Source organism: Lemur catta, chromosome 2 (genome assembly GCF_020740605.2).
Source record: "Lemur catta isolate mLemCat1 chromosome 2, mLemCat1.pri, whole genome shotgun sequence".
NCBI lineage: Eukaryota > Metazoa > Chordata > Mammalia > Primates > Lemuridae > Lemur > Lemur catta.
In genome coordinates this window covers 116,510,604-116,524,048 of record NC_059129.1, presented here as the reverse complement: position 1 = coordinate 116,524,048, position 13,445 = coordinate 116,510,604, and the positions used below count along the sequence as shown (strand labels likewise).

General features: G+C 32.9%; 1 protein-coding gene across 3 annotated transcripts in view; it reads left to right on the top strand.

Annotated features, from left to right (window-relative positions):
• The window catches only part of PTPRK (protein tyrosine phosphatase receptor type K), a 503,601-nt gene that overhangs the window by 450,275 nt on the left and 39,881 nt on the right, over nucleotides 1-13,445 (top strand). For 2 of the 3 annotated variants that reach the window (XM_045544334.1, XM_045544332.1), the window contains exon 14: nucleotides 10,046-10,184. In XM_045544334.1, the coding sequence (XP_045400290.1) occupies nucleotides 10,046-10,184 (139 nt within the window). The remainder of the gene's footprint in view (nucleotides 1-10,045; nucleotides 10,185-13,445) is intronic. The other variant, XM_045544333.1, reaches the window with a different exon arrangement.

Below are 13,445 nucleotides of genomic sequence, written 5' to 3'. Positions count from 1 at the left end.
AGCTGGTAGGTGGCAAAGCTGGAATTCAAACCCAGATCAATGGTTGTGTTCTATCAAAAATAATTTAATGTCACCTGACTAGAATGTTCTCTGTGTTTTCCAGATATATTGAAGTTGTTTACCAATTTGTACTGTGTAGAAAAAATCTACTGTGTAGATTTTTTTCCTTAAAGAATGGTTTTAGATATTATAAATTAGTTAACCCTAGAAGTATTAATGTATTTGTTTCAAAAATGTTAAAACTGTAAACAGTATGTTATAGTTGATATATGCTCTTATGTAGGTAACACACTATGATAAATTATCAGCATTTTCATTTCTTATTTATTCATTAGACAAATAATGTATTAAATTGACATAATATATTGGTCACTATTTAAGTCATTGGCCATTAAAAAGATAAATGAGATTATATGTCTCCCCTCAATTAGATCTCAATCTAGTGTGTGTTGCTGACTTACTTAAAAATATTTGCAACACAATTTTATATGTGGGCTATGAGAAAACAATTAACTGGTGTTTAGAGGTGAAAGGATAGTTAAGGGTAAGGTCTTAGGAAAAATAACATAAAATCCCATGATCTGGCTTGCAGTTCTGGAAGCCTGGCAGATTGAATGCTCGGAGAACCCGCAGAACAATTCTACCCTGGATAAGACATGTCTTTAGATACATTGCTGGACTCACAGAAGCTAGGGGAGATCTCTAAGGACCCAGTATTCTGCCAAGAGAAAAAAAAAGGGAGAGAGATATGTGACTGAAGCTGAGAACACAGCATGAAGCAGTGGGAGGAATTGGTGGTCCCTAAAGGGGGATGCAAAAGTTATATTATTGTTGAGAAACTGATCTTTGGGCTGTTAATAAGAGTGTTGGCCAGCCTGGGACTCCCATATAGAGCTGGCAAAGGTGATCTGAGGTCTGGGGTACTTCATGGCTACTGGTAGAGGAAATGCAAATTCTTTTAGATGAAAGCCTAATCAATTTAGGCCTGCAGGATTCCCACAGACTAACAGAAAGCAATTAACTCACAATCAAAGGTCACCAAGCATTCTTGAAAGTAACTTACTGTGAGAGGTAGCAAAAACAACAGATCTAAATCCTCAAAGGATTGCAGGTATCAGGATTGTCAAATACACAATATAAAATAGCTGAATACAAAACAGTTAAATAAGTACAAATTATAAAGATTAGCAAGATGCTGTCAAGAGTAACTAACCAAAAACCAAATGGTTCTATTATTTTCCAAGAGGCGACCAATCTATTCTGTGCTGATCTTATTAATACATGATTTTAAATGCTGTAGCTCTGTAGTTTGTTATAATACATGATGGGCACATTCCCATGCCAGTTCTCTTCTTCTTGAGCATTTTAGCTTTTCTTTGTATTTTGCTCTGGGTAACTTCTTCACATCTAGCATCCTGCTAATAACTAATCTCTTCCCTTTTGTCACATCTGCTACAAGTCCATCCAAAGAATTATTTTAAAATTTGGACAATTATGCTTTTTCTTCCTACAAGTTCCATTTGGTTCTTGGTAATGGTTCTCACTCCAAAAAGTGATTCATGCAGTTATATAATTTTGGTACAGGACAGAGTGGCTTTGTAGATCACTGGATCAATTCAAAAGTTGTACACAGATAACTGGATATTTATGTAGTAAGGGGGAAGACCTGACACAACTTCCTACTGTACATCACACTCAGCAACTCTAGATCAACCCAGGATTAAATATGAAATGCATAGTCTTAAAACTTTTAAAGACAAAGTAATTTTTTTAAAGTTCAGGTTACAAAAGAACTTCTTGAACGATAAGCACTAACCATAAAAAAATGGTTGATATATTTGACTTCATTAAAATTAAAAACTGCTATTCATACCATAAATAAAGTAAGAAGAAAAGCCACTGATGGAGTTTCAGATACATTACCCTGAAATATGGCGCCTTGGCTTATTGAATATTTTAAGCCGAAAAAAATTGAGAAAACAGCAGAAGCAAGGCGTTCTCTCTGACCTTCCCCTGAAGCAGGTCATAAGACCCTTTTATGAAAAATGTCCTCTTTATGCCTGGAGGAAAGGAACAGCCTCATCTCCAAAGATGAAGGGACAGAGGGAGGAATCTGAACGAACAGGCCTTGCTAAGTTACCTCTAGTTTACTACACCTTACATCATACTCTGAGCTGTCGTATTTCTCCATGACTGCCCACCCTTCATCAAACCTGCTATAAAGAAACACTCAGTTTAACTGTTACTTTAGATCTTCATTTCCTTATGAAATCTTCCTTGTCTCGAAAAACTTATATTAAATAAATCTGCATGCTTTTCTTTTTTAGTCTGTCTTTTGTTATAGGGGCCTTAGCCATGAACTTAGGAGGTTAAAAGGAACAGATGTTTTCTCTCTTCCACAACATCCCATATGGGAAAGTATTTGCAACACAGATAACTGACAAAGGATTAGTATCTACATATAAAATGTTTTGACAGAACAAAAAGATAAAAACCAGATAGAAAAAAAAAATGGGTCAAAGTTGTACACTGAGCATTTCAGAGAAGAAACAGTTATAAATATTTCAAGTATCTCAGAAAGTCATTTTATTAGTAATCAAGGGCATATTAGATGGTTTCTACCACCAAATTGACAAAAATTAAGAAATGATAATACAAAGTGTTAAGATATAATTCAAATGGAGTTGGCATACACTGCTGGTGGGTATGTAAATTGGTAACAGTTTGACATTATCTTGTAAAGTTCAATATTTATAACATTTGTTTCAGTCAAAATGGGCCTTATGTAACCCATGGGCTACAGTTTGCCAACCCCTGAAATAGAGTGAGAAGTATTTGTGTATTTGGGAAATGGCAGATGGTTTTAAATGATTAAGATGTATGATATGCTATCCTAAAGGAATTGTCAGAAGATGAGGTTAAAAGACTGATTAGAGCCTAGTTTTGAAAGGCCTTACATGTCACAACTTTTGCCTTTTTCTCTTGAATGTAAAGCAACAATCCCTAACCTTTTTGGCACTAGGGACTGTTTTCATGGAAGACAGTTTTTCCACCGACCAGGGAGTGGGGAATGGTTTTGGGGTGATTCAAGTGCATTGCATTTATTATGTACTTTATTTCTATTAGTATTACATTGTAATATACAATGAAATAATTATACAACTCACCATAGGTTTAGAACCCCTATGTAAAGCACTTACAGTAGTCATTTAATCACATGTACATTTTAGAAAACTCATCTCTGTAGCAATATATATATGTTTGCTTATTTGATATACACACACACATATTTGATATATATATACATATGTACATGAAAAATCTTAGGAAGCCAACATGGGAAGCAAGAGGGCTAGTAACAAAACAAGATTGGGTCTTCAAGGAAGTAGAAGTTGGAAAGGAGAATTTAGGACATATTTCAGGGATAACTTAACAGACAGAGTAAACTGCATTAAAGAAGTAAGGCTCTATTTTACCCAGTTCAATGAATTTAACTAAATGGGAAGCTTGGAAAATTAATATGTATGATAAAATACTTGCTCTTCATTAAGTTACTATGAAGCAAGCTGGATGTGGTGCTCACACCTGTAATCCTAGCACTTTAGGAGGCCAAGAGTTCAAGACCACCCTGAGCAACATAATGAGACCTCATCTCTACAAAAAAAAAAGAAAAATTGAAAAATTGGCCAGGCGTGGTGTCGCATGCCTTTAGTCCTAGCTACTCAGGAGGCTGAGGCAGAGGATCACTCAAAGCCCAGGAGTTTTAGGTTGCGTTGGGCTATGATGATGCCACTATGCTCTAGCCTGGGCAATGCAGTGAGACCCTGTCTCCAAAAAAAAAATCACCATGAAGCAAAATATTTTACATGTTTTTTACTTTTAAATATACTCCTGAATTATACTTCCTTGGTTGCTTTTTTAAAAGTATTTTTATCATATCTTCAGAATTTTATGTAACATTTTGGAACTGTGATTTTAAAACCAAAACAAATTTAGAGAATCTAAGACTAGGAGATGCCTTAAACAGTGTGAAATTAATTTTAAATATTTATAATATTAGTTGATACTTTTATTTCATAGTTACTTAAAGTCTTCATAGATTGCTTCACTATTATCCACATCAGAAATTTTCAGGTAGCAGCCATATCTTTATTAAACAAGAATAAATTATTTTCCAGCTACTGTTAAAATGTGTGGCATATAGCTGCTTTTATTGTTGTTGTTGTTACCAATGAAAAACTCTGATAGACTCTGTTTTTTATATTCAATCTAATACTGGACAAGTTTCATAAGATCATATGAGATGATGAAGCAAAATGACTTCAAAGAATCATCGAGTTAAATAATACATACTTCAAGATGCCCATAAGGCTTAGTCATCCACTGTGGCAGACTAATTCATAACATGTGCTTTACAAAACCCATCATTATATATTTATATAATAGACTGCTAAGATTTGTTAAAAGCTTTTTTTTCAATAATGTCAGTTCCCCTATTCATAGTTTTTCATTTTTATATGATGGATCCAAAAAACTTTCATCTAGGTTGTATCTACCCAGGGCAACAGCATCTACTACTACTTCTACTGCTACAGTGTTTCAGTTCATAAAAACCTATCACATCGTTATGTCACTTGATATTCCTAAAAGCTACATAATGTAGGTAATGTTATTATTTTTATTTTATAGATAAAGGTATTAACTCTAAGAGATGCTAACTTGCTCATTGTCATACAATAAGTAAAAGAAGAAACTAAAAATCAAAACAAGGTCTTGCTGATCAAATCTTTCATTCTTTCCATGACACTGCAATTTTCCTGTACTTTGGTTTGGTGGTAGGTAGTGGCAGATGGAAGCGATTAGCCCTGTGAAGGAATGGCTAGCACAGGGGCTTGAAATTTCCAGAGAGGACTCAGAAATGCATGTGCCAAGTTCATCTTATGCTAACATCCAGAACAAGAAGATATGTATCTGATCAAATATATCCTTGTGTTTTTTAAGAAGACAACTGATTTTCTATATGCCAGTGCAACCTAGCTTAGTAATGTCATTCTTTCATTTATTTAATACTTTTTTTTAGTGCTGATCCTTTCCAGGTGCTACTAGAAATTCAATGGTGAGCAAAATAAGCATGATTCTCGCTTTTATGGATCTTAGCTTAACTGCAGCAAGAAGCCATTGGAGAGCTCGAATGAGGAATGTGATATGATGCAATTCAAGCCCTAGAAATGCTGTGTGCTACGATGTGAGCTTTGATGTGGAATAGGCAGAGAATATAGTCAGAGAGATAGCATGGAGGAACTGATGGGTGATCTGGGTGAGAGATGATACTGACCTGAATTAAGGTAGTAGCAGTGAGGATGGGAAAAAGTGGAGACAAGATATTTAGGAAGTAGTGGTGCTTCGTAACTAACTGTGTGAGAAAGAGAGGTAAAGTGACCATGCATCTCAGGTTGTCCAGGATAATTCCAATTTTTGCCTTTTCTCCTATGCTAATTATTTAAGAGCGTTCCCTTTCACTTTCAGAAGCATCCAAATTTGGATGATTAATTATATGTTAATCCCAGTGGTAAGGAAAGAGAGGAAGATTCGAGAATGCTGCCCGTTTCTAGCTTGAACAACTGTGTGGAGAGTTGTGCCATTTACTGAAAGGGTACTACTAGAAGAGGAACTGGTGTGAGATAAGATTATGATCTCAGGTTTGGGAGTGGTGTGTTTGAGGTGACTGTCATGAATTGAAGTGAAGACATAATAATCACATGACTACATGGGTCAGGAGTTCAGGTTGGAGCTTTTGGTTAGAGATATATTGTGATTTGAGAGTGATCAGTTATCAGGACGGTGCCTGAAGTGATGTATGCAAATGTATAAGATCAAGCCAGAAAGTATGGAAACCAGTGTGAAGAGGCATAGGTCCTTGAGGAACTCAAAGGAGCCTATTTTTAATGGGTTGGCAAACAAGGAGGGGCTCACGAAGGAGATCTGGAAAGGAGAGGCCAGAGTCATAAGAAAATGAGGAGGTGCCCAAGTAATGGAAGCCCTGGGAAAAGAATGTTGCAAGAAACAAGTAATGGACAGGAATGTCAAGTGTTATTGAGAGGGCACACAAAATAAGATGAGAAAAGTACACATTGGCTTCAATGACTAGCAAGTCATTAGAGACAGTGGTGATGGTGGTTTGGTGGGGTTGGGCGATATAATCCTGCTTATGAAATTTTTTTTTTTTTTGGTAGTGATTGGGTCTCACTATGTTGTCCAGGCTGGTCTTGAACTCCTAGGCTCAAGTGATCCTCTCCCGTAGGCCTCCCAAAGTGCTAGGATTACTGGTGTGAGCTACTGCACCCATCTGCTTGTGAAATTTTAAGGAATGATTAGGACATGAGTGTGAATAATTTTTCAGATCTATAACTGAAAAAGGAAGAATGCACGAGTGAAATACCAGAAGGATTTGCAAAATTTGATTGATGATAATGTCTCTGAAGATGCTGTAAGATCACCTATACATTGTACTTGGAAGCTTCCATCTTTAATGTCTATCATGAAAGTGGAAGAATGATTCTGTATAATCATCACTATTAAAATGGTTTTAATTTTTTAGGTAAATTTATGTGACTTTAAAATTATTTTATTTTTAAGTAGTGGGAGCAAGAACACAGTTTATGAACTTGCTTTAGCTATTTTTGCCTCCCAAAAGTACATCTCAAATTTGCTCAATAAAAAATGAAATTCTGCCTTAGTTCTTTTTTTCTCACTGTGCAAAGAATTATGCTACTCTTGGCTTGAGAACACCAAATGAACACTGGATTCTTTGAATGTTCTTTGATAGATAAAAAAAGTAAAAATTTATGGAAAAGGAAAGCATTTCTGAAAAAGGTGTTCCACATTGTCTTTGTGTATATGCATAAATTATAAACAGGACTCAGGGGTGCTGTCACTATAATAGCTTTTTGCTCTCTTTGAAGAAAATAGAAAATGCTCACTTAAGGGCTACTGCTTGCATTTCCATTAATGAATCTTTTAAGCTTGAATGATTTTAAACAGGATATTTATGTTCCTTGGTCCTAGTAGGCCAAGAACTTAGAAAAACATGTGTGATTAAAGTATCCAAAGTAATAAATTTATACAGACATATTTAGTAAAAAAAATACTGTTAGTAGTAGCAATACTCATAATAATAATACATGTCACAGCTAAAGTCTTTGAGGAAGATTCACAATCAAGGGAAAACGACTGCCAAATCACATGTACTCAGAATTTGATTAGCCTTCTATACTCCAGTTTAATAATTATGCTGAAGATTAATGAATAGCTTTTTACACAATAATTGTAATCATGAATGACAAGCACCCTTACCCAACTCAAATAAATAAGTTGGAGTGGGCTTTTTTTTTTCCTTGTTTAACCATTTAGTAAATGTGAATTGAAATCCAGCCTTTAACAAAGACATATGGACTATTAAAGTGATATCACTGATTTGCATAAGATTATGAAAGTCTCAATGCTTTGCACTCTGAATACACCTGCAAGTTTATCAGTGTCTCTGTTCAAAAATATACTTTTAGATTTTCTTTTTAATTCTGGAAATATGTTTAGATGAATTCATTAGTAAATTTATGTTATTTATAAGACCTTAAAAATTTCTTCATCCTCTGACTTTGAAATTATTTATCCATCACCCTTATGTCAGTTTTGTTATTTAGTTACTAAGCCCAGGTGGTATTAATGGTGCTATTCATATTTCATGATGAATTTGTACCTATATATATTACCTGCTTCTTGTGGGGATTAGCAGTTCTAGAGATTTTTATAAAATAACATAGGCTACTTATGGCATAATATATTTAGAAAATTATTTCATAATAGGATTTCTTTTATTGAATTAAAATGCTATGTTAAAAATACTGACCTCATTAAACAAGAACTGATCTTCCAGAGAATTTTCAGAAACATTTAATTCTGTAACTCACATATGTCAGGAAATCATCAAAGGATCATTATCATTACCCTCTGAAAGCCAAGTATAACGTAGAACCTGATGAGAGTAGGCTTTAATTAATGAATAATGATGATTTGTTGCATGGAGTAAAGTTTTTTCTAGGGATTTCTACATCAAACATTCTGTTTCTCTTCCTATTTGAAGCAGTTTCTGTGTCAAACCAATCTAATTTAAGAATTACAATCACAATGTTCTTTTTAAATTTTATATTCAACTTTGGAATATACTCCACCTGTTTTCAGTATTTTTATCTATATCTATGTATATGTATACATATACATAGATACTTATACATAGAGATATAGGTATATATTTCTAAAGTTGCCTCTGGAAAGAAAGAGATCTCTAACATATTTATTACATATTTTCATGAATTGAACCATAAAGGAGTTTGAAAGCATTGGGCTACCTCTATTGATAATTACGAGATTGGAAATTCCTTGCAGCCTGAATATATGGAAAGTGTCAGGTGAGAAAGGAAAACTCCCTTTGCTCACCAGGAAAAAAACAAGCCAAAGCCTTTTTCTGCTTGTGAATAATGGTTACCAAAACTAGTCATGGAGAAGTTTTATCCTATGCAGTTGAAAGAAGATAAATTAAGACAGAGTAAATTGTTTTACACAGTTAACTGTGTTCTAACACTTTTTTCCAAACTGTATCTTTCACGCTGCTTTAGCTTTAAATTGCCATCTTGTAAAATGATACTAGTATTAGATATATTTGTTCTTTCAGATTTCTTTCTTGGAAAACATAAAAGTTAGCAACCTTATCAGTCCCGTTTTGGCTGGTGGGAAAACTAGAGCAGACTTTATATGTGCAGAACTGGGGTTGGGGGGTAAGGAAGCCAAGAAAAGATGCTGAAGAGGAAAGGATTGGAATGTAGAAAAATAGATAATTTTTAAAAGAGAATTAACATATCGTCCACTGGAAATATACAACATTAGATGTAGAGATGTGTTTGTGTATCTGTTTATTTGACCATCTCTTGACTCCAAATGCAAGATGCTGATACTGGCTGTGACGGGTGGTTTAAGGCAGTTTCCCAAATGTGCCTAATCCTAAGAATCACCTCGGCTCTTGTCATGCAGATTCTGAGCAGGAGGGGCTGTGGATCTGGAAACATTGAAAAATGCTGTCTTAAAAGACAGAAGATGTATTAGATTTTTTTCTCTGTCCTCGAGCAATTTATAATCTATCCTTATCTCTCTAAGCCTCTGTTTTTTTTAATCTATAAAGTATAGATAATAGTATTTTTCTTGCCAGTTTTTAAGGTAAATGAGGTAAAAGGAAAATGTCTTCAGAGAGTTACTGGGGCTTGTAAATTGATTAAAATTTATAATTTTAATTGTGTATATGGGGAGTCAGGGTGGTTTTGAGAAAGAAATTAAGTTAGGGCATACAAAGAATTTTATAAATTAATCCTCTCAAAGCTCTTCTCAGTTTTGTTATCTGGGTTTTATTTGGTGAGAGTATGTGAAATATTCCTTGCTGTATCTGTTTTTCTTTGCTTATTCTCTTCTTCTGCCAAACCAACTATTCATCTTAAATCTCATATATTAAATCATAAACTTATGCCTCTAGCAGTGAGACTATGTATTTATTTAACCTAACCCCTTGTGTCCCAGACGAGTATCATTGAAGCTGCCTTAAAGCACCAAGCTCAGCACCTTGCATTTGAGTCAAGAAGTGTTTACTGATAAGGAAAATGAATCTCTAAATCTGAACCCCTCTTTCCACTGTACTATTTGCTGAAAATCTTGTGTTCTCACTTTTAAGGACATTCAGAGAAAAACAGCTCACCATTCCCTTTGACACTTATTTCTGCATTTTTTTTTTATTTTTTGTGCTAACAAAACCTTCAGTCAGAAAGCTTTCCCCTTATCTCAACCCTAAATCTTATGTTGTGGTTTAGCATGCTTCTGTATTTATATTTTCAGGTCATTATTATTCAAGTACAATAAACAAGTAGTTTTCTTGTTTGGGGCTGGGAATAATTTTTTTCGGGATTAATTAGCTGCTTTCAGTAACTTATTTTTTTGATTTGTTTAGCAGCAGCAACAGAAGAACCAGAAGTGATTCCAGATCCTGCCAAGCAGACAGACAGAGTGGTGAAAATAGCAGGAATTAGTGCTGGAATTTTGGTGTTCATCCTCCTCCTCCTCGTTGTCATATTAATCGTAAAAAAGAGGTAAGACCTGATATTGTCCTGTCCCACTTACTTACCGTTTATGTCACTAGTTTAAAAAAATTTTTCTCCATGCTCTTTTAAATTAGAACAAACAGTAAGAAGAATTTAATTTTAACAATGTTGCCAGCATCTTAGTCTATCATACATATTTTTGTAAATAAATTTTCATTTGATTATTTGCAGTTTAATTTTAGATACAACTTTTACTAAGTTAACCTTGAAATTAATGTAAGAATTTAAATTTTCAAATGCAAATGTGCTTGAGATATTATCTTGTATTTGAAGTGTTATTAAGAATGGCAAAATATGGATTTATTTTGATCCTTGATACTATGAATTATTTTATGCTCTTACTCTGTATTTTTCTAAATCTTGGCTACAAATAAGATATGAGAAGAACATAAACATTATTTAGTAAACTTGTATATTAAATATTCATAGGCCAAAAATTTTAGCTTTTTAAAATGGAGAGTAAATTTTTTTAATTGAATATTAATCTTTTATACTATATCAACCAATATCGCCATCTTCTGGAATTATATGAAGATACTAAGACCTGCTAGAATTTAAACTGAACACTGTTCTGGAGAAGAAAGTATATTCCTCTGAAAAACATTTCAAAGTATACAGTTATAATATGAGCTTTTGGTTCATTATATAAAATGTCATAATCTGTAAGGCATTGTGTGAGAAACAAATAGAGCACTCTAATCTTTCCAATCATATATTTTGGATAATGCTACAATTTGGAAGGACTTTTTAAAACAATCTTTACATGCAGAGTACAGTCCTAAAATAGTTTGGTGTGTAGAAGTGGTTGTAATTTATGAATTCTATTGCATAATACAATAAATGATATTGCTTATATTACATTAAATCATATAAGATACTATTATAATCATTTTATACTTGAAATAAAGCATTAACAATATAGATAAGACTCATACTACATGTTTTAATGATTCCGTCAGAGTTTATTTTAATATATTGCCTCTTTACAATTATCCCCTGGAGATATATATGTTGGAGAAGACACATCTGCATTAGAAACATTAGGTATGCATTATAGTGTTTTGTGTTAAATTAGCTACATACGTGCTTTCCCCAAACAGTGCTTTCTCTTGCTGTTGTCTCCCTCTGTGGTTGGAAAATACATCATCTGTGAGGCAAAAAGATTTAAACATTTTAGTAATAAAAATTTGCCAATAATGATCAATAAAACCTTCAAATATCTTCATATCTTATGTTTCTGTTTAGTTTAAATTTGTATTTGGAGAGTTAACTAAACAGTTTAGAGAGTAAACTAAACATTGCTTCACGATTAAAATTATTCCAGTCACTTCAAACTGGATATGAGCATGAAAGTGGCTTCTGATTATGTCCTTACTCAGTTACAATTGGGTTAAACATATCAGTTTTATTTGTCATTTATTTGAAAACACTTACTTGTTTTGATAGCCTTCCTTATCCATGGCTCTCTCTTTTAGGAACAAAAAAAAGAAAAATAGAAAAATAAATTTCCTAAAGTATGCTAAAACCATCACTAAGCAAGATTTTTAGGGGGTAAAATGCTCTGACAGCTCTCTAAAATTGCATAATGTAACAAATTCTTTTTCTGGTTCATATTTTAAAGGATTAGATTAATGAGCCTCTCTATTAAAATATTTATCATTTGAGTTTTCATAATTATGCTTTAATTGATTGTATTTTGATGGAAAGTATGCTAGTCCTTTTGCTTCTCTTCCTTACCATCACCTCTATGACTAGGAAAAGTTGCAATTTATAGATACGTAAAGTTCCATATTTAGGTCTGTTACCTTCCAATATCTAATATATCTGCGTTACTTGAAGCCCTTGCTAACCTAAGCAATTTTGTAATGACTTTTACTCATATGGAGTGTGTGTCACACATGTATCATGTATGTTTTAATCACAATATATTTATTATGCATACATAAAAGCATAGATATAACACTATTGCATTGCGTATTATCAAGTTTAGCTTAAAACTTTTAGTATATAATATAGTTTCCCTTATAATAGCTAAATTTATATTAAAATAATGGAAAAGCAAGTGACTTTAGCATCTTATTATCTGCATTTTAATGGGAAATTGTTAAATTTCTCAAGACTTAATCCCTCACTGAGATTAATATATGTAGGTATATTTCTTATGTTGAAAAAAGTTCCATGTATTTTTGGTTGTGTTGTAAGAGAATGGTTTAGAATTCAATTGAGTAAAGTTTTACAGCTAAGGGTACATATAAAGTAAGTTTTTAGGCTAAGAAAAGGGATATTGCATCTTTCAAAACGCAATGTCATTTTTTAATTTAATGCTGTTGAATTATTTCCAAATGTATGCCATTTTTCCATTGGTTATGTATTATATTTTACATGCGCAGCACGAACATGTTAATAATTCAAACATAAATTTTAAATTATGTTTCAGTACAGTAAATGTTTGTGTATTATACCATGTTCACATGCATCTACTGTAGAAATATCTTTGTGTATATATAGTATATGGTACATATGTATATTCACATATGTATATACCTGTGTACCATTAAGTTATAGTAACTTGTTTATAAAACTTTGGGTATTATTCTGCATATATGATATATTAACATAATAGATCTTTATGTTTGCATTTAAATAAAAATAGTCTATATAGTACACAAGTTCTATACACAGCTGTTCCATCTGTCACATATTTAGATGATAATGGATATTATGCTTAACTGCATGTTGAAAATACACAATCCATTTAATTTTTCAATTTTTTGGCTATAAGAGAAATGTCAGCATGTTATTTTTTCCAAATTATGTATTTTAAATTTTATTTTTCTATTGCATATCTGTCTGTTTAATTGCATGGCAAAAGAAATCTAACAGTGCATGAGCAAATTGAAATGCAAAGCAAAAAAACATGAATTTTATTTTATTTTATTTTATTTTTTAACGCACATTTTTCTGCTTTATTGAATGTGACAGAGTCATGCTTTTCATTCACCATTGCTTCTCTTTTTCCACTGTCTGTGATTTGCTTGCCAGGAGGAGCTACTATTCTTACTCCTACTACCTGTAAGTAGAAAATGGGTGATGTACAACTTTACATGTGTTAAAGATGCAATATCCCTTTTCAAAAACAAAACAGAATTTTTGCAATTTTGGTGTCATTTCAAAAAATGTTTTTCTGGATGCTAAAACTATAAACTTTATTACCTATTTTGCTAATCTTTTTTAAAAGGGATATTGTAT